This window comes from Pan paniscus, chromosome 8 (assembly GCF_029289425.2).
Source record: "Pan paniscus chromosome 8, NHGRI_mPanPan1-v2.0_pri, whole genome shotgun sequence".
Lineage (NCBI taxonomy): Eukaryota > Metazoa > Chordata > Mammalia > Primates > Hominidae > Pan > Pan paniscus.
The window spans coordinates 131666918-131688405 of NC_073257.2; the positions used below are offsets into that span (position 1 = coordinate 131666918).

Genomic DNA, 21488 nt, shown 5'->3' on the forward strand with positions numbered 1-21488 from the left:
TGCTTGTCTCTTTCCTGTGTAGGGCCAGTGGTTGGCAGATCTTCTTTCGCTGAAGCCTCCTCGAGTGTCATTGTCCCATGAGACAATGAGATAGGGAGGAATAACTCCATAGGGAATGGGATTATAATGATTTATTAAGGCTGTGCCGCATGCCCCACCAAGAGGAAGTTAGCTTGTCTGTTCAGATCTTTGCTCATTTTACAATTGGCTTATCTTTTTATTATTGATTTATACCAGCTAGATGAATTGTAAATATTTTCTCCTGTTCTAGGGGTTATCTTTTCACTTTTGTGATGGTGCCCTTTGAAACACAGTTTTTAATTTTTATGATGTCCAGTTTGTCTGTTTTTTCTTCTTTTATTGCTTATGATTTTAGTGTCATATCTTAAAAATCATGCCTAATCCAAGGTTACAAAAATTTATGCTTGTGTTTTCTTCCAAGAGCTTTACAGTTTTAGGTCTTACACTCTCTTTTGTTTTTTAAAAATATATTAGTAAACTAAAATGATGATAGATATTAACAATTCCACCCTAGATTTGATGCAAGGCATTCCAGTGACAGAAGATCTTTATTCCATATTTACCAAGGAGAAAGAACATGAAGCTTTGCATAAGGAAAATCAGAGAAGCCACCAGGAACTAATTAGCCAGCTCTTACAAAGTTACATGAAGTTACTACTGCCTGATGATGAGAAGTTCCATGGGGGCTGGGCCCTCATTGACTGTGACCCTAGGTGAGTTGGAGTGGTGTCCAGGTGACCAGCTTGCTTAACCGATGTTGGGAAGTTGTCATGATTAACACTGGCAGTTGTCCCTAAAGCTGTGGGCATGGATGCATGGCGCGTGACTATTTCCTCTATGAGCTGGTAGTGAGGCAAGCTGACTGAGGCACTTGCCTTGGATGCAAAATTAAGGGGGTTCTAAAAACTTGGTAATGAAGAAAAATATTTTAGTGCTGTATTTGATTAAACAAAATTCAAATTGCCAAACTACAGCCTGCAGCTGGCTGTGGGTTCCCCACTCCCTGCCCTAGAATCTAGGTTTATTGTATTAATGCACATAAGTGAGTGCAACAAGAGGTGTAATGAGGCTGGGTATTTTTATTGGTTATAAAGTGGTCCTGGCCTTTTATAAAATAAATAGGTCAACTAATATTCTTTTTTTTTTTTTTAAACAAAAACCAGTTTCAAGTGGTTCTTCAAAATATCAATGAATAGTGGGATCTAAATTTATCCACTAGATTGAATGCTTGCCTTTAGGCTGAAATCTAAAATCATAATCTTTAATATTATAAATCAGAAACATTTTGGGAAATTGTAGCCCAAGCTTTAAGAATAAAGCACTCTAGTTCTATTTTATCTCATACGTTTTGTGTGTTTTTAGTAAGAGGGGCATAAAATGTGCTTGAAAGTACAATTAAAGATAGTATTTATGTATTAAAAGGAATAAAAAACGTTGACTGTGGATTCATAGGGAAACATCCCATGATATTAATCTGATGGATTTTTTTCACTTTGATAGTAAATACTGTTATGTATGGATATAATATGTGGACTTTAAAAATAAGAGATGAATTTTCCTCACACACAACCTAGCAGAACATTTTTGTGTTTGTTTAAGCCATTTGGTAAAGCTATTTTGATTCATGTCCTTCACTTGTTTTTTTAGTGGCAGCAATCCAACTTAATATAGCACCAAAAAAAAAAAAAAAAAAAAAAGAGTACTTTTACTTCCCATTCAGAAATAACTGCTGGCAGCACACCTGCATTTTCCTTGAGTTTTAACTGCACTTAGATTTTTAAGAGGGTATCAATATCATGATTGTCAATATCATCTTTCTTCAGTCAAGTGTTTTTGTGTCTACTTTGGGATAATCAAAATTGGGAAAAACCAAAAGGTTTATTTCTAGTGTTGGCTACGATTTTGTAGGGTCACATTACACTTGATGATTTGATTTCCAATTCTGTAATTTTTATGGAAAATTGGTACCCTGGGGTGAAGAGTATTAGAAAATGTAAAGTGTATATAGCTTTGCTATTTAAAGTTTGCAACAAAGTCTGGGTAAGGATGCTTTAAGAGTCATTAGAAGCCTCTTGCAAAGATTCATAAAAACATACTTATTTCTGGCAATTATATTAATAAAAATAATGAATAATGGTGTGGTGGCTTGCACCTATAACCCCAGCACTTTGGGAGGCCAAGGCAAGAGGATCATTTGAGTCCAGGAGTTTGAGACCTCATCTCTACAAAAAAATTTTAAAATTAGCCTGGTATTGTGGTGCACAGCTATGATCCCAGCTACTCGGGAGGCTGAGGTGAGAGGAACTCAAGAGCCCAGGCATTTGAGGCTGCAGTGAGCCATGACTGCAGCACTGAACTCCAGCCTGGGTGACAGAGTGAGACCCTGTCTCAAAAAAAAACAAAACAAACAAAAAAACTCAAAAAAACACTATGGTGAAACAAGAATAGTCTTCTAGGATTAGGTCTTTAAATCACTGGCTGGGCACAGTAGCTCACACCTGTAATCCCAGTGCTTGGGGACGCTGAGTTTGGAGGGTCACTTGAGGCCAGCAGTTCAAGACCAGCCTGGACAATGTAGTGAGACACTGTCTCTTAAAAAAAGTCACCATTGGGTGATTAGAGTCTCAAATCTTTTAAGTTCTCAGCTACCAAATATCTGCCTCAGAAATGACATTGTGCTTCAGTTTTCTTTTCTTCATTAACATGATGAAATGCTTCTCTTTTTTTTTCCTGATTTTTGACTCCCACCTCTGTCCAGTGCCCAGTAAATGCATTTCCTATTTTTCTTTAATCCAGCACTATAGAATTTGACTTCCCGGTAACAGGGAGCCAGTGAGTATCTTCTGTTCATCTTCTTTAATTAAAGTTCCTAGTGCCGGGCACGGTGGCTCACGCCTGTAATCCCAGCACTTTGGAAGGCTGAGGCGGGCAGATCACAAGGTCAGGAGTTCGAGACCAGCCTGACCAACATGGAGAAACCTCGTCTCTACTAAAAATAAAATTAGCTGGGCATGGTGGTGCGTGCCTGTAGTCTCAGCTACTTGGGAGGCCTAGGCAGGTGAATTGCTTGAACCCGGCAGGCGGAGGTTGCAGTGAGCCGAGATCACACCATTGCACCCCAACCTAGGTGACACAGTGAGGCTCCATCTCAAAATAAATAAATAAATAAATAAATAATAAAAGTTCCCAATGAAGAATAACTTACCATCAGTCACACGTAACTTATCATCAGTCATACGTAACTTACCATCAGTGACACGTGTTAGACAGCAAGGGCCAGTGCATCCTTCCTGTTTCTCATTGCTGCCTTTGGGCTGTACAGCTGAGGAGTTCTTCCCCAAAAAGCAGCTGCCCACTCTCCTTCATGACAAGTGAAGCTGAAACACACTCATTCAGTGCGTTATCAGGTTTTCAGCACATGGGGCTACCCCTAAAGATGACCCAGATAGTCTCACATGGCATGATGGACAATGAAACCTTTAAGTTCATTTTGTTTAATCCTTATTGCTGCTTTGCCTTTAGATGCTAACCTGGTCCAGGGCTTGCAGCTGCCCCACTGTGGGTCTCAGGCTGAGCTTTCTGCTGAGTTTGCCTTTTAGTTGTATGTTTGTTTCTTGTTTCTTCTACTTTTTTTGTTTTTTTTTGGACAGCGTCTCGCTCTGTCGCCCAGGCTGGAGTGCAGTGGCGCGATCTCGGCTCACTGCAAGTTCCGCCTCCTGGGTTCACGCCATTCTTCTGCCTCAGCCTCCCGAGTAGCTGGGACTATAGGCAGCTGACACCACGCCCGGCTAATTTTTTGTATTTTTAATAGAGATGGCGTTTCACCGTGTTAGCCAGGATGGTCTCGATCTCCTGACCTCGTGATCCACCCGCTTCGGCCTCCCAAAGTGCTGGGATTACAGGTGTGAACCACTGTGCCCAGCCCTCTACTTCTTTATTGTTTTGGGATAGCTTCCACTGGGGGCCTCTAAGTCTCCCAATTACCTTCCAATTTGTTGTCGGATTCCCTGACTCTCTTGCTCAGATGTTGCTACACAGTGTTTTTTCCTCTGATTCTTTCTTAGATGGTCAGTTGCCAAGAGTGATTGTGAGAGTATTCTTTACCTGTGTTACGTGCCAGAGCCTCCACTGCCATCCTTATCTTCTTCCTTGTGGTCATTGGTATCCAAAATAGACCCGTCAGATCACTGGCTCAGTGATTCCCTTTGATCTTCATCCTTTGGGACACTGAAAGATTCTGAAGATTTTCCCATCAATGTAGGAATCGTTAGCTGAGGTGCTGTCTTTCCTGATGTATTGTTGGTTGTGAAAATGTTGTCTTCTCTGATGTGTAAACCAGTGTCTGATGCAGAGTGGTTCTGTCTGTTGGCTCTTCAGTCCAGAGAAGCTGACTTGGGTCTAAGGCAGAGATGGGCAGGGGAGCTCCATCACTAACCAGGACAGCAGGAGTGTCTGAGGGAATGATGTGTTAATTGTCAAGAGAAGGAGGTAGAACACAGGACACAAGGGTCACTGACTTGTGGAATTTGTGTGTGGTCTGCTCTTTGGAGACAGGCATGGCTGCTAAATTTTGAGACTCTCCACTCTGTTCCGGAAAGATCTCCTCTAAAGCTCACCATGCCAGACTGATTGCATCTCACAATGGTTGAGGTGTTGGCCGCTTGCTAGGTTTTCCTTGCTGTTGGTGGTCCCCGTGGTTAACGTTTTGCTAGAAACTTGTTCCTTTGAAGGTTGGGGACAGGGTGAGGTGGATGTAGGAGCTAGTGAAGCCAATGCTTTGGAGCCAGCAGCTTCTCAGGTCATGTTTTCCTTGTTGGCTTGCGTAGCAGGATGAGGCCTGCCTACCAGGAGTCTTGGTATTTTTCTAATGGAAGGCACTTAATCTCCCTGTGGCTGGCTCCACTGTGAGCCCCTTTTGGAGAGCCAGGTGGTTTAGGGGTTTAGGCTGGGGCACAGGAGGAGCTAGCTGGAGGAGGTGGAGCAGGGGCTGGCTCTCAGAATGGTTTTCAAGTGTTTTCTTTTCTTCTAGAGGTGATGCTTTTTCAGATAGAGAACTGTTACCTTCTTCCTACATTTTCCTCTTCCGTGGATTATGGATTACTCTTGGTGGACAGCGGATGTCATGTGCTGTTTGAGTTTTCAAAGTAACTATTGCGTTTCCATCTAGATTACAGAATTCTTTAGCAACTCCTCTTTGTACAGGCACGTCTTTGTCTTGTGGGTGTGATTCTTGCTAATAATACTGCTGAGATTTCTTTGAATTTGCCACCGATATTTTTCTTCCACTTACTGCAAGGCTTAAAGATTTTCCTAGTGGTGCTCTGTTTCCCTTTCTCTTGATGAGAGATTTGGAAACCTGCTCTTGGGCCGAGTTTGCTATAGAACCTCTGTACAGTCCATCAGCTCAGCTGGAGATGTTGACCCAGAACAGAGGCTCCTGGTGGAGGACAAGAGGTGGCCCTGGAAGTGGAAGTGGGGTTGCGGGTCTCTGGAGAGCCAGGCAGCGGAAGGCTCAGCTCCCAGACTTGGGGACTTGCTCTCACTGCCTGCCTGAACCATCCACTCCTGGAATATGTGTGTGTGTTTAAACAGTTTTATTGAGACATATAATTCATATACCATATAATTCACCTATTTAAAGTATATAATTCAGTGGTTTGTAGTATATTCAGAGTTGTGCAGCCATCACCATGGTCAATTTTAGGACATTTTCATCACCACAAAGAGAAGCCCCGTACTTTTTAGCTGTCACTTCCCTACCCTCCACACTACCATCCCTAAGCAACCACTAATCTACTTCGTCTCTGCATTTGCGTATTCTAGACATTTCATTCAAGTGGAATAATATAATACGTGGCCTTTTGTGACTGGCTGCTTTCAGTTAGCATAATGTTTTCCAGGTTAATCCATGTTGTGGCATGTGTCAGAACTTCATTCCTTTTTGTAGCTGAATAGTATTTCATTATAGACCACATTTTGTTCATTCTTCTCTTGATGGGCATTTGGGTTATTTCCACATTTTAACCATTGTAAGTAGTGCTGCTATGAACATTTGTGTACAGGTTTTCATTTGAACACCTGTCTCTATTAAATAGTGAAATGGCCAGATTATCTGATAATCCTGTTTAACTTTTGAGAAACTGCCAAACTATTTTCTACAGTGGCCACGCCGTTTTACGTTTCCACCAGCAATGTATTTCAGTACATTCCAGTTTGGAGGGTTCCAATATCTCCAATCTTTGCCAACACGTATTTTCCTTTTTTTCTAAATGCAGTCATCCTACTTAGTGTGAAGTGGTATCTCATTGTGGTTTTGATTTGCATTTCCCTGATGACAAACGATGTTAAGGATTTTTTTTTTTTGTACTTGTTGGCTATTTCTGTGTCTTAGTTGGAAAAACGTATTCAAACGCTTTGCCAATTTTTTAATTGGGTTGTTGATTTGTAAATAAAGTTTTGTTGGGAACAGGGTTGGGATTAGGGTCAAGTGAGTGAGGTACGATTATGCAACTACAGGGATGTATTCTATCTTAAATGTTTGATGCTTTGTCCATCATATTTATCATATTTTTGCATTAATTTTGATTTTAAAAAATATTGTACCAATTGTCTTGTTGACAAAATTAATGACACCCTTTAAAATCTGTACCAGAGACCAGTACCTCACTCACCTCACTGCAGTCCCAGCTGCGTTTAAATATCTGGTGGAAAAACAGGCAAGCAGTCTGGAAATGCGCAGTCCCAGCAGGGAAGTAGGCCTGGCTGCGGGGTCGCGGCCTAGGGCATTGGTCGCCGGATACAGAGAACTAGAAACCGGGAACTGTCCAGCACGCCCGTGCCTGTCCTGGCCCTTCTCCCATGCAAGGCTGAGCGCAGCTCTGTCCGGGCTACCTTAGACAGACTCCATCGTGGCCAGGGCCGACCTCTCTGCCTTTCTTGTCCTTTCCCGCCCGTTATCACAGGAAACCCCCGACTCTATCGACAGCGGGAAAGAGGCTCTGAGACTGGAGAGGAAACCACGGACCTGCAGGGCCCGCCTCGCCTCTCCGCTAAGCCAAGTGGTGTTCCCAACTTGCTTCGACTTGCTTCCGTGCGCTCAGGTCGACTGCCCGGTCCAGCCGTGGTAATGGAGTGGCCAGGCACGCGGCAGCCACTGTCTCTTAGGCATGCGATGGCCTAGGGGCCAGACGCTCGGCGCGGTACCCTCGCCCGGCCCGCCAGCGCCCCCCTCCAGCCGCAGGCACTGTTCCTGACGAAGGCGAAGGCGCCAGCGAACTCTCGCGGGAGTGGCCACCCTGGCGCCACTCCCCCGCCGGGCCGGGGTCTGTGCCCTCCTTGGTAGGCGTAGGATGCGCAGGATGGAGCGCGCATGCGCACTGGCCGCCAGCCGAGGACGGAAGTGGGCGTCCGGAAGCTAGACGTGTCCCCTGGGCGTGACTTGGCACTGCCGCGTCGCAGTTGCCGCATTCGCCGCATTCGCTGCAGGCGCGAGGTTGGGTGCAGGCAGCTGTTTGAGCCTCGAGGCATCGACGGACGGACAGACGGACGGACTGACTGACGATGCCGCGCTCTCACAGGCCTCCGCCTACCGCGCAGCGGGCTGCCACTGCCGCAGCAGCCGAGCCCAAGTCTGAGGGTGTTGTGGCTATGACTTTCAAGATTTTTCTCCTTTTTGCAGGGCTTATGGTTAAAGTTCCTGTGGGGTTATATTTTTCCTGCAAATTACTTCTTTTCCAAAGTCTGATGTTGATGTCCCCTGAAGACAGCGGCTTTTATGCGACCATTGTCGCAGTGGTCGGGCTTCATGTGGTGCTGGCAATTTTCGTCTTCATAGTGTGGAAGGAGGGCTTGCCCCAGTGGCGGGAAAACAAAAACGAATAGAGCAGCTTCTTCAGAGCTGCAGACGTGGGGGGTGGGGAAATACCTAAAGGGTTTTTGTCTTGTTTCTTGTTCGTATTGAACGTGCTTTTTTTTTTTTTTTTTTTTTTTTTTAAAGGGGAAGGGTAGGTGGGGAGGGAATTAAATATTTACTGCAGCTAAGACTTCAGTAAAATTGGGGGTGGGGGGAGGGTTGACATTTTCCGACTGCCTGTTACGTGCCAAGTGCTTTTTGTTAAGGACATAATGTTTTTGACTGGGGATCATGTTTGGCTGATGTAAATATTAATGCCAAAATAGGAGCTAGGATGAAAGTAACACTGTAATTAGTAGTAGAATTTATTTCATATTAAAATGTGTCGTGACGTAATTTTTATGGCTTGGCTCAAGCAACAATTTTCAGAGTGCACGTAAGTATCAATGCGTAAAACTTAACATTTTACAGTGTTATTTGGTATTATTCTCTATGAAGCTGCCTGGATCGGTCTCCTTTTCCCATTGGTTAATTGGTTAATGCTCAGATTTTGGCTCCTAGAATCGATCTGTGTGTTCCCGGTCTTGGCATCTCATTATGTCATTTGCTGTATTTTTTGATATATTATTGTACGTGCAAATTGAGGTGAATTTGTTGTTTTAGATTAAGACTGTTAGACTCAAGCTACAACGAGGTGTCTCTGATGTAAAAAACTGCAGTTTAAGATTATGGTAAATCCTTCCCTGCAGTACCTGTTAAACAATGACCTCATTCTTACGCAGATTTAATACATGTTTTTTTCCCACTATTATTTTCTGCTTGTTATTAGTAGCATTTTGATAAGGTCTAGGGAATAGGTATGAAATCCCAAGGGAGAAATGTCGGCTTTCTTACAGTGGAATTTGGAGACCAGCATAAGAATGCAGAAACATCTCTCTTTTGCTGGAAAGGCTATTATTGTTAGATTAATATTAGACTAAAAGTTTCACCTTAATTCAGATTCTGCCTGTGTTGTTAATTATTTGTAGATTTTATACTTTAAGAATTTTCTTATTGGTAATTTTACAAGGATGTACATTTTACTGTAGTTTTGGTTTCATGGTTCATGAACACTACCTGGATTCTAATTCTTATTTTCATCATTGATTTTAGAATGGGTATAAATATGGCAAAATGGAATAAGGAAGTGTTTGTTTATTGAAAGCCAAATAATCTATAATGACAAAAATGCAAAAGTAGCTTGGACTTGTTCCATTTTTGCACATAAATACTGTATTCATGTAAAAGTCTTTCAAAAGATGCATTCCACATGAATGTAAAGATATCCTGAATGTATAGTGTGTTATTTTGAAGATTAGATAATGTGAGATAGTTTAGGTGATTTCTCCCTTCTCACTCTCACGTATTTCTTTCTTCTTCCCTTAACTGCTTCTCTATCATCCTCCAATACCACCAGTCCCCCACCTCAAATTATCCCATTTCCTGAGGGACTCCTTCCTCCTTTGGCTGCCTTTCTCTACGCTCCATCCCTCACTTCCCACATCTGCTTTTCCTTGTTTTTTAAAGACTGTCCAAATGGTTAGATTGTATTACATCTAACTGCAGTAGAACTCATTGATTACCTTCTTTTTTTCCCTCCCCCTGGCCAATTTTTTGTCCTAAGTAGCTCTGCTCTAGAAATATGCTTGGCAAAAAATGCAGATGGAAATGAAAATACTTAATCTCCTGTGTCATATTTGTTTAGCCTCATTGATGCTACTCACAGAGACGTGGATGTGCTGTTACTGCTTTCTAACTCTGCCTACTACGTGGCCTAGTAAGTTGCTTATTGATTTAAAGGTTTTGATTTTGTTTTTTAAACTTGAGTAAATTTTCTTTTTAGAATTTGTAACAAAAAAATGTGAGAATATGGTTTTGTTATGTATTTTATGAAACTTCATTGAACCCCTTTACCTTATATAACTGTTACGTCATTCTAACTTCCTTTTATCTTTATCGGTTTGAAAGCAAGATTTTACAGTTAAATTAGTGTGTTTATGTTATGGTGTATTCTTTTGGCATTTGGTGTTATTTCCTATATATTTCCCAGGTTTTGATATATTCCATACGTTTTTATCACTAATGACCACGTATCATTGTTTGCATTACTATAGTGAAGTTTTTCCTCACTGTTAGGTATTAAATTACTTACAATTTTTTGTTACTACCAATGATGCAGTTGTCTTTATGCAATAACGTGTGTGTGTGTGTGTGTGTGTGTGTGTGCATGCGCCTGCGCACTTCTTTGGTTACAAGGGTATGATGAATTATGACTTTTGTGGTTTGTTGTCAGATTGATCTCCAGAAAGACTCTCAATGAACAGTGCTAGTAGCAAAATACAAGCACTTGTTTCCTCACACCTTACCAGAATTGTTCTAATTTGTATTTACTAAGTAAATATTCAATTTATTTTTGGCTTTGTGTAAACTATTGTTTTTTAGTCATTTGCCCAGATGCCTGTTGGCATATATCATATGGATTTTTCATTCTCGATTTTGGATATCAGATTTAACAGCTGTATTGTTCCCAAATACATAGTTTGTTTCTCTTTCTGTCTTTCTCCCTCCTTCTCTCCCTCCCTTCATCTGTCTCCCTCCGTCTCTCGCCCTGTGTGTGTGTGTGTGTGTGTGTGTGTGCGTGCGTGCACGCGCGCGCATGTGTTTGCCTTGTAAGTTAGGTTTTAGGTTTGTTTTCATTTTATATGAGTTTTTATAAAACTTAAAATATTTTAACCTTGTAGTTGCTTTTTTTTTTTTTTTTGAGACGGAGTTTCGCTCTTTTTGCCCAGGCTGGAGTGCAATGGCATGATCTCTGCTCACTGCAACCTCCGCCTCTCAGGTTCAAGTGATTCTCCTCCTGGGTTCAAGTGATTCTCCTGCTTAAGCCTCCTGAGTAGCTGGGATTACAGGCGCCTGCCACGACGCCCAGCTAATTTTGTATTTTTAGTAAAGACGGGGTTTCTCCGTGTTGGTCAGGCTGGTCTCGAACTCCTGACCTCATGATCCACCCGCCTCGGCCCCCTAAAGTGCTGGGATTACAGGTGTGAGCCACCACGCCTGGCCGTAGTTGCTTTTTTTAACTGTTAGATGTGTAAACTTATTTTCCCTTAGCTGTTGAACTATATATATGTTATTCTTGTTTAATTTTTAACAGAGTTCTTATGTTTAACATTTTACCCCAGAATGTATGTGCTGTGGAAGATTTTGTTAACTGTATGTAACAGTTTGCAGCTATTATGCCTTCCCTGACAAGCCAAATATGCTTTTGATTTAAATCCTCTTTTAACTTCATTTCCCTTTATCTAGTTATGATGATGAAGTTGATAAAGTAAACCAGTATCAACGACTAAGTCTAGAAAACCTGGAAAAAATTGAAATAGGTAAGTTTTAACATACTAATCAAGTCATAAAAAGCAAATGCTGTTGTTTCCAAGAGGGGGTCAAATTATTTAAGCAAGAACTTGGTTTAAGTTTCACCTACAAATGCTTTTCTTCACTATTATTTTCCATTTGTTGTTAGTAGCATTTTGATGAGGTCTAGGGAATAGGTATGAAATCCTAAGGCAGAAATGTCGGCTCTTCTTACAGTGGAATTTGGAGACCAGTATAACATCTGTTAGAAACCAGAAAGGGATATTCCAAGCTGTCTACTTCTTAGAACTTCCTTTCTATTCGTTATAGGTTAGTGATAGATATGGTCTTATCATAATAACTGTGTTCCTTCTATTATTTACCTTGTGAAGATTACCCCAGGGATCAAGAAAGCTTAAATGATTGAAATTGAAAGAGTTCTTCTAGCCTTATCAAACCAAATGGTCACCAGAAGTTTGTATTTTGTGTGCTGTCATTTATATTACGAAGAAAAATGTGTTGGGTCTTTTGAAGATAATAGAAGAAAATGTTATGTGAAACATTTAACTTTATACGTATTCATTTGGGATTTTAGGCCCTGAACCCACTCTTTTTGGTAAGCCAAAGTTCTCCTGCATGCGACTGCACTACAGATACAAAGAAGCGAGTGGCTATTTCCACACATTGCGAGCTGTAATGCGTAATCCTGAAGAGGATGGAAAAGGTAAAAAGAGGAAGAGATGAAAGTATTCAGTGAAAACTTTCTATTTATTGTTAAAAGCCCAAATGGAATTGGGGACATTTCATATCATAACCAACTGAATAAGAGAGGGTCCAGGGAATAGCTTTGGAATATGAGACCTTGAAATAGCAACTCTGTTTCCAGCAACCCAGGGAAATTATCTGAATGTATTATTTAGTCTGGGGCAAGGGAATCTTTAGCGGGGATTCTCAGGGAGTTTGGCCCCATCAGTGATCGTATGGGTGTCAAGGCTCTTCACGTGTCATGTTCTTTTCATTTGTAGCAGGTAGGAATCATGCCTGTCTCATTCATGGCTGTTGTCTCGGCATCTGTCACAGTGCTTGAACAAACATGAACTAGAACAAACTTTTAATTCCCCAATTTCATTCTTTTGCTTTTGTTCTTTTAAAATTTTAGAACATTGTGAATTAAGTGGGGAGACTAGTGAACAGGTGGCAGTTTTCTATAAATCGAAGCAAATAAATTTGTATTTAATTATACGACGACAAATTTCAGCGCTAAATGGGTTAGAACTGCTATTTTTGTTAGTATGTTTATGGAGAAATTGGCAGGCAGTTATATTTGGGTTGCAGATACCCTTCAGTGCATTGCAGAGATGCTGCAGATCACCAAGCAAGCCATGGGATCGGATGTACCCATAATTGAGAAGAAACTTGAGAGGTGAGTATACTGCTTCTCTCAAGAATAAAGGCATTCTTATCCAAAGTCTTATTTGTTTAAAATTATTTGCAGGGGGAAAGGGGAGGAGATCACATTATGGTAAGGTGTTGGTATTTAGAGAGGTAAGGATCAAATTTCTGCAGATCAAAATACTTTCAACATTCTTCATGTATACAATTTTCAGGTAAGTTTTAGACTTACAGAAGAGTTGCACAGGTAGTTTAGAGGGTTTCCATGTACTCTTCCTTCGGCTTCCCTTTATATTACCGACTTATAACCATAGACCATTTATCAAAACTTAAGAAAGTAACCTTGGCACGGTAAGATTAACCAAAGTACAGATTTCACTAGGTGTTCACTAGCATCCTTTTTCTGTTCCAGGATCCAGTCTGGGATTCCACACTGCATTTAGTTGTCTCTATAGTTTAATGTTATTTCCTCAATCTTGTCTTTTCTTTCATAACTTTGACATTTTTTAAGAGTACTGGTCAGCTGTTTTGTAGAACATCCCTCCACGTAGGTTTGTCCAGTGTTCTTTCCTGATGAAGCTGAGGTTATGCATGGTCAGGAAGGACACCGCAGAAGCCACGTGCACTTCTCAGTGCCTCGTGCTGTGGGGAGGGAGGGCGTGATGGCCTGTGTAGTATTGTTGAGGTTAAGCTTGATTACTTGGCTGGGGTAGCATCTGCCAGGATTCTGCACTGCAAACTTTGTGTTTTCCTCTTTATAATTGCTAAATATTTAGGGGGAATTACTTTGAGACTATGTAAATATTGTTTCTGTGTAAACTTAAGACTATTCATTTTCATAACCATTGTGGATCTTTTCTATAATAATTATTCCTGTCATGATCTATGGTCATTTTTCTAATTTTCATTCCTTCTACACTTGTTAATTGGAATTCTTCTGTAAAGCCACTGCACCCAGCCTCTTGTACACATTTTTAACCTATACAGGTTAATAACCTTTTATTGCCAAAGATTGTATTTTATGCATTTTCCACATTACTGTAGAATTCATAACTACCATTTAAATAGATGCCTCCTGTGATCAGTTTGGAAATGTATTGTGTGGGTTCAGAACATGGACTCTATGACTCCTGGTTCTATCAATTACTCTTTAACCTTGGAAAACATACTCCTTTACTTCAGTTTTGTTATCTGTAAGATGAGAGAAAATCCATGTCAGTGCATTGCATGAACTGAATAACGCACTCAGACCTGGCACACAGCTATTAAACTCAATTGCCAAGAATTTTGGTTGCTAAGCATTTTTTCCTTTTATAAAGAAGTCATGACAGATACCTTTGTCATGTATTACTTTTTCATGTTTAGGATGATTTCTTTAGAATAGCATCCTCAGGTTGTGAATCTGGATTAAAAGATGTGGGTATTTCACTTGTCCCTAACAGTGCCATACAAAGGTTATTGCTTATCCTCAGTTTCAAGAAAAACTCTGAAGACCCAGAGTTGCATTATCTTGAGTGATATGGCATTTAAAATATGCTTAGGATATCCCTCTAGGTGTGTTTAAAAGTTTTGATACAGAGTAACACTGACTGTCTCCACAAGTATTTACGTAGGTGGTATTTTGCCAAGAGAACCGGTCTGAGAGCAAGGGCCCTGCAAGGATTTTGCCATCCTTGACACAACTCACGCGGCCACAAGTGATACATTTTTAACTCCTAAGTAAACTGATGAGAGGAAACATTGAAATTTTTTCTAAATACTTTGTAGAGAAAATAGTATGTTTTAAACACTAGGCTTTTGAATTTGGAAAAAGAATGCCTATCAACAGATTATTTCATATTTAAAAAGTGTGGCTTTTCTTTCTAATGAGCATCTGTCAGGTTTTGTGGTCCACATTCTGCTAGTGAAGAGAGCCATTTGGCCGGAAGAAAATTGTTCAGGCTTTTGTTAAAGAATTACTTTAACCCATAATTTTTCTGCAGTATGCTCATGATCAGTGATCTTGCATGATCCAACAGTACAAATGCACACACTGAGACATTTGTGGCAAATAGCATCAACTTTTCTTTCTTATTTATAGCTGTCATGAGGGATACCAAAGGAGAGAAGACACTAATTGTTAAATGTCCCAAATCTTTTAAAATCAGGTAACCCACAGGACATATAAGAAAATGGAAGTCTTACTCCTGTCTCCCCCCACTATCTGAATTTGAGCCACACTGGGATGTGTATAGATAACCTTAGTTAAGGTGCTGCAGATTCCCATTTACAGTCAGAGATGTCTTTGCTGATTGTACAGATGGTGGCTGTGCTAGACCCGCACTGCTCACAATGGTAGCCACTCACCACATGTGGTTGTGAAGCCTTTTAGAATGCGACTAGGCTGAATTCAGGTGTGCTGTAATTATAGAACACTACACATTGCCTATATTGAATTAGTCCAAAAAGGAATATTAATCATCTTTTAATATTTTATGTTGAAATATTTTGTATATATTGGGTTAAATGAAATACTGTTAATTTCACTGCTGCTTTCTAATGTGGCTGCTAGAAAAATTGTAATTATGCATGTATTTCATATATTTCTATTGGATAGCACTGTTTTAATGTCAACTCTGAGGGTTATCTGTCAGTTAGCAATGCACTGTTTTCAAGAAGTTGGGACCAATTTGAATAACTGTTTTCACTTATGTTAATAACTGGAACTGGCATATTGGATTCCATGGGGAATTAACTTTTTTTCTCTTCTAATTTGTAGGAAGAGCAGTAAACCTCACGAAGACATCATTGGTATCAGGTCTCAAAACCAAGGTTCTTTGGCCCAGGGAAAGAATTTTTTAATGAGCAAATTTTCATCTCTAAATCAAAAAGTGAAGCAGACCAAATCCAATGTAAATATTGGCAACCTCCGAAAGCTAGGAAACTTTACCAAACCTGAAATGAAAGTTAACTTTCTAAAACCAAACTTAAAAGTAAATCTTTGGAAATCAGATAGTAGTCTTGAAACTATGGAAAACACAGGAGTGATGGATAAGGTTCAGGCAGAGTCTGATGGGGACATGTCTTCAGATAATGACTCATACCACTCTGATGAATTCCTTACAAATTCTAAGTCTGATGAAGACAGGCAGCTAGCTAACTCATTAGAGAGTGTAGGGCCAATAGATTACGTTCTTCCTAGTTGTGGTATTATTGCCTCAGCGCCTCGATTGGGCAGTCGGTCCCAGTCTCTTAGCAGCACAGATAGTAGCATTCATGCTCCTTCAGAGATTACTGTTGCTCATGGGAGTGGGCTTGGAAAAGGCCAGGAGTCTCCTTTGAAGAAAAGTCCTTCTGCTGGCAACGTACACATATTGACTGGCTTTGCCAAGCCTATGGATATTTACTGCCACAGATTTGTGCAAGATGCACAAAACAAAGTGACCCACCTATCAGAGACCAGGTCTGTGTCTCAGCAGGCTAGTCAGGAAAGAAATCAAATGACCAATCAAGTTTCAAATGAAGAAACCCAATCAGAATCAACAGAACAGACACCTTCTCGGCCATCCCAATTAGATGTCTCTCTTTCTGCAACAGGCCCACAGTTTTTGTCAGTTGAGCCAGCGCATTCAGTTGCATCTCAAAAAACCCCCACCTCCGCTTCCAGCATGCTTGAACTTGAGACAGGGCTTCATGTAACTCCTTCTCCTTCAGAGAGCAGTAGCAGCAGAGCAGTCTCTCCCTTTGCCAAGATTCGAAGTTCCATGGTCCAGGTTGCTAGTATTACCCAAGCTGGATTAACCCATGGGATAAACTTTGCAGTGTCAAAAGTTCAGAAGAGTCCTCCAGAACCTGAAATCATTAATCAAGTCCAGCAAAATGAACTTAAAAAGATGTTTATACAATGCCAGACACGGATAATTCAGATTTAGCTTTTAGCCATAAGAATCCTTCCATGGCTTTTATTTAAAAATATGAAATTTTCACCTCTTGGGGTATTTTAATTGTACTGTCTGAACCCAGGGATCACAAATTCTGTTCATTGGAAAGGGTTTTAAACGGAGTCTGAACCTGAGTAGATTTCCAAATTTTACAGCCAGAACTACAGAAGTGCATCATTCTAGAATGTGTAGACCTGAGTAGCTTATACACTACAGAGCACTTTGCTTATTTGAAAGTAATTCAGCAACAGGTCACTTTGGGATATAATCTGAACCTTTTTTTGGAGTGGGGTGGGTAGACTACATTAAGTAGACACAAGGGCTGGACATGCAGATGCTTAGGGGATTAGCGTTTTTCATAATTTGTTCTGTTTGTCAGTTCATTCCTGTGTGTTCTTACCTCTACAAAGTAAATTACACATTTAGTTTTTAGTGACTTTAACATGTTACTGAAGCATTTGAATATAAAGCTATTTTAGTTTTGATGGCTTAACTGTTCCCTGAGGAGTTGAGGGTTATTGACACTAGAGAAATGAATTCTCATTTGATCCTAATTTTCCCCGTATTCTACTTGAACACATTAAAAATACTCTGCTGCCTATACAATGTAAACCTAGGAGCATTAAGACTTGTCACACAGTAAACCTGATACATCAGAGGTGAATACCAGCACCTATTAGGTTTCATTTTGCTGTTTTCAGGAATGTAAGAACACCCATATTGGCTACTGGAAATTCTAGAAGTCAGTCAGGTTTTAATTTATTCCAGGAGGGGCATCCTCGACATCTTATGTAGATGATCCACAACTTCAAAATTTAGTCTGGGCCTAGTGCAGTGGCTCACACCTATAATCCCAACACTTTGGGAGGCCAGGAGTTTTGAGACCAGCCTGGGAAACATCTGTCTCTACAAAAAAATACAAAAATTAGCTGGGCATAGTGGCGCATGCCTGTGTTTCTAGCTACGCAGGAGGATTGCTTGAGCCCATGAGATTGAGGCTGCAGTGAGCTGTGATCGTGCCACTGACCTCCAGCCTGGGGGACAGAGCAAGACCGTGTCTCAAAAACAATTTAAGTCTGAAACACAATTGTGCTGAATCTGTCTGACTATAACTGTGACCACACAGAACCAGGGCTGCCCCTGTAATCCCCACAGTAAGAAAGTTGTATGGCATATTCCAACAAGTATTGGTTCGTCTGGTGTCTTTAGAGCTTTACTCTGTTGAAGTGACTGATTCTCAGCTGAACATTATGTCGTAACTTTGATAAGCATTCCACTTTTGTTATTTATTAGTGCTATCTTTTTACGTGTTAAATCTTGTGATTATTAAAGTACCATTGTAATTTAAAGTGACAAATGTGTATGAGAATTCCTTGCATAACAGATGATTAAAGAATTTGTAAACGGCAGATTTGCTATAACTGAACACTTGGTCTAGCTTTTGCCAGTATGTTACTCCTTTGAAATATACTCATGATTTAAAAAGTGAAATGGATCAGAAACTATACTTTAAATCCAAACATTCAAAACTGAATGCTTGCTTCTACCAACTTTTCTTCCGGGTCCTGAAAATATTAAGGGTTCCCAACATGGGAGAAAATACAACCCAACATTAGGTGATAAAATACACGTTTAAACTCTACAGAAATTAGTTCGAAAGAGATCTTTGAAAAATCATTTTAAGGCAAAGTTCCAAACAGGGTTACACAGGAGTCTACTCAGTTTCCTGGCCATACAGGATTAACGCTGTGCCTTACGTTAGAGCAACAAACTTGACTGTCCGTGTATATATAGGTGAGGGACAAAGGGTTTCTGCAGCCAAGCACTGCACTCCATTCCGCTGCCTGGGCGGGCCTTGAGCAGGAAGGTCCCTCTTGCACCACCTCCTCCACCTCAGTTCAGCTCTCTCATGTCTTCCACCAAGAGGACATGGTCTTTTTCCACACAGATCACATGGGATGGTGAATCTTCTTACTCATGAAAAACAGCCCAAGGTACTGCTAATTTGGGACGTTTTATTTATTGGAAAGGTTCTTTCAAGGGAACTTTTCTGCAAGACCAAGCAATGTATGTATTTTTCTTTGGTAAATTACAATTTACATTGGCACAAAAAACACATGGTGAACTAATGTACTTTGCTCTAGGACAATTAAAGAAAATGTATTTTATCCTCACAAATCCAGTGAAGCCTTCGTTTTATTTCTAAAAGTTTAAGGAAGGTCTAGTCTACCAGTTATAAAAATGAAAACCAGTTCAACTCTAATATAAACATTATTTACATTTGTTTATAAAAATAGATTTGAGTTTAGGAAAAGTTGAACAACTAGTAATTTTTACTTCAGTTATTAGGTACAATGAATTCCTTGATTTTTCAAGGCTGACCCTGTTTCCTTGGTTAACAATTTCAATTTAGGCCTTATAGGAAAAAACGTAAGGGATCCTTTATCTGCCTCCAACTAGGTAAGTTAGTTATTTGATACCACTGACAGCTTAAAAAGTAATGTCCTAACCTTTCTGAAGATTCTGGTTGCCATAACCATGCTACTACAGTCTGTTAGTTTGCTCTATTAAAACTAATTGGTCTGGAGAAAACCTACCTGCAGTTGTACGAGGCTGTTACTGGAGTAGCAGATGTTAGCTGATCTAACATACTTGGAACCAACTGATGATCCCATATAAAATGCCAAAAATCCAATCGAATCAAAGCAACTCAGTGACATTTAAGAAAATAAAAACTTTCTAAAGGGGGTATTGCTTTTTAAGTTTACTATTTTGTTTGTTTTCATATTTGGGCACAGCTTTGTAGCACAGCATTCCCTTATGCATGGTTCTCAAATGCACTGGGATAGGAGAAAATAAAGACAATGTAGTGTCTTGGTTTCTTTTGCCCCCAAAAGCCACATTCATTCCGTTTAAAGGACTCCTCTTATTCAGAGATAGATTGTCCTTTTATGAAAAAAATGGTGATAATACAGTGATTTATTCGGATTACTTGGCAAGGTAAATTGGCAACCTTATAGTACCCCAGATTTTTGGAAATATTACTACCGGTCCATAAAATACAAAAGTCTGGGAACCACTGCCATGTACAAGTTTAGTTTTGCAGGCTGTTAACAAATGTTAAGTGGGAAAAAGTTTCTGTGGCCAAACATCTGGGAAATGACAGTACAGAATTTCATGTAGTCATGTGAATCAATGGCAAGTACGCCTCCGTTCCCCAAAGATGGACTACTGAATGCACCCCAACCCACTGTGAACTGGAAAAACAGAGAACTAGAAAACATAAGAAATCCGAAGCACGATTCCTCTGACTTTGAAACTGCAACAACCTTCTTCATTTCAGCATTTCAACAGTCTGGCCTATGACTCAGCTGAAGCTAAGGAAATGGTACAATCAGCAACATTATCAATATTAAACTTTTAATATCAAATACTTTTTTTTACATCATTACTAATTTATATAATTATAAAACAAACTTCAAAAGCTCCATGAAATCAGTAAGGTAAAAGTCCTTACTGAATATCATACAAACATCAGGTGTTACCAGGCTTGATTTCAGGAAATGTCACTGGTTTGTGATAGAAATTACCTATAAAACAATGTGGTATAAATGAATATCTGAATTTTACAATTATGTGGCTACAATTTGCCCATTACTCTTCATAGGTATTACATCTTTAAAGTTCATTTCCATTCACACATTTTTGCTGCTGAAGCCTCGTTCTTCTTAAAGACTCTAGCTGCTTTGCTCTCAGCCATCGTTCTCTTGACAGTGTTGTCTGACCAGCACTGAGAGACAGACACCTGGTTTGAAACACAGAAACAAATTTAAGTCTAGAGCTGGGATAGTAAGTTTTAAATTTTTTTTAAGACCTAGGAATACTTTGTGAAAACACAGAGCACGTTAGGAGACAAGACCGTATGGTAGTTACACACAAGTCAACAGCCAAGTTAGGCTTCTAAAAAGAAATCGTTGAAGAGTCAGAATTGGAAAGTGGCTCACTCTTTGAAGCTTAGAGAACAAGCAGCATGCCTGTTCCACTGAAGAGATCACCAGCCAAACTCGATTCCCCCTCAATGAGCCCTTTCATACAGCGTTTTTAAAAGGAAAAGTTCATTTCCGTTTTTAGAAGTCTGCCTCAGTTACTGCTGAATAACTCAGAAGACATATACACAAGCTTACCGAAACAGCAATAATGGGCATGCGCCACTTACCGAGCCACCACGAGCAGCTGGTGAAGATCATCAGCAGTGATGCTCTGAGGGTCGTTCTTCCGCATTTCCACAAAGTCATCTTCAACTGCCTTTATCAAAAGAGTAAATGTAAATGATGTGCATTTTTGTAAGGAAAAGAAAATTAACATGGTTCCTTGACTGATGTAGTAAGGTGGATGTCAGCCTCTTAGACAAAGGAGGCAATATGGGTGAAAGTACCAAAGCAGATACATACATAATGCTGCTGAGGAAAATAAAATAATGAAACTCAGATTCATTTAAGGTCAAGCAAACATATAAATCAGCAACTGGCATAGGAAACAATGCTTTTCCACAAAGGAAGAGTGATGTTAGTGAAAATGGCAGAGAAGGGACCGCAGAAAACTGTCTCTACTGTTAACAGTGATCAAAATCAGCTTTTTAAAAACTAGAAATAAAACCATACTTGCAGCAATCCAGAGAGCATTTATGCAAGAAAACCAGGTGATTACTGGTAAGAATGTTGAGCCTTGCAGCATTTTAACATGTCCTACTCCTAAATTCCAACCCCCTCCCCTCCAGGCGATAATTAGTAGCTTCAAAAATCAACAGCCTGGCAGCCACTGGAGAGAGAACAGGGCTAGGGCTCCTTCCAAGTGCCATTCCCGGAGAACTGTCATCTGACCACCTGTCTGGTGGCTCCCTGGAAGGACCCATT

The 21488-nt window shown here is 40.3% G+C and overlaps 2 protein-coding genes across 9 annotated transcripts in view; one reads left to right on the top strand and one right to left on the bottom strand.

Moving 5' to 3' along the window:
- The window catches only part of INPP5F (inositol polyphosphate-5-phosphatase F), a 101570-nt gene extending 83638 nt beyond the window's left edge, over positions 1–17932 (top strand). For 4 of the 5 annotated variants that reach the window (XM_057299011.2, XM_034931605.4, XM_057299013.1 and 1 more), the window contains 6 exons: positions 536–734; positions 9618–9689; positions 11219–11292; positions 11859–11987; positions 12599–12686; positions 15414–17932. In XM_057299011.2, coding sequence (XP_057154994.1) covers positions 536–734; positions 9618–9689; positions 11219–11292; positions 11859–11987; positions 12599–12686; positions 15414–16566 — 1715 coding nt within the window. In that variant the 3' untranslated portion in view covers positions 16567–17932. Of the gene's footprint in view, positions 1–535; positions 735–8169; positions 8310–9617; positions 9690–11218; positions 11293–11858; positions 11988–12598; positions 12687–15413 lie in introns of those variants that run through there. The other variant, XM_008950975.4, reaches the window with a different exon arrangement.
- Positions 17933–18223: 291 nt separating this feature from the next.
- The window catches only part of MCMBP (minichromosome maintenance complex binding protein), a 48063-nt gene continuing 44798 nt past the window's right edge, over positions 18224–21488 (bottom strand). For all 4 annotated transcript variants that reach the window (XM_024930538.4, XM_008950976.4, XM_003825655.6 and 1 more), the window contains 2 exons: positions 20792–20880; positions 18224–20380 (listed from right to left, as the gene is read on the bottom strand). In XM_024930538.4, coding sequence (XP_024786306.2) covers positions 20254–20380; positions 20792–20880 — 216 coding nt within the window. In that variant the 3' untranslated portion in view covers positions 18224–20253. The remainder of the gene's footprint in view (positions 20381–20791; positions 20881–21488) is intronic.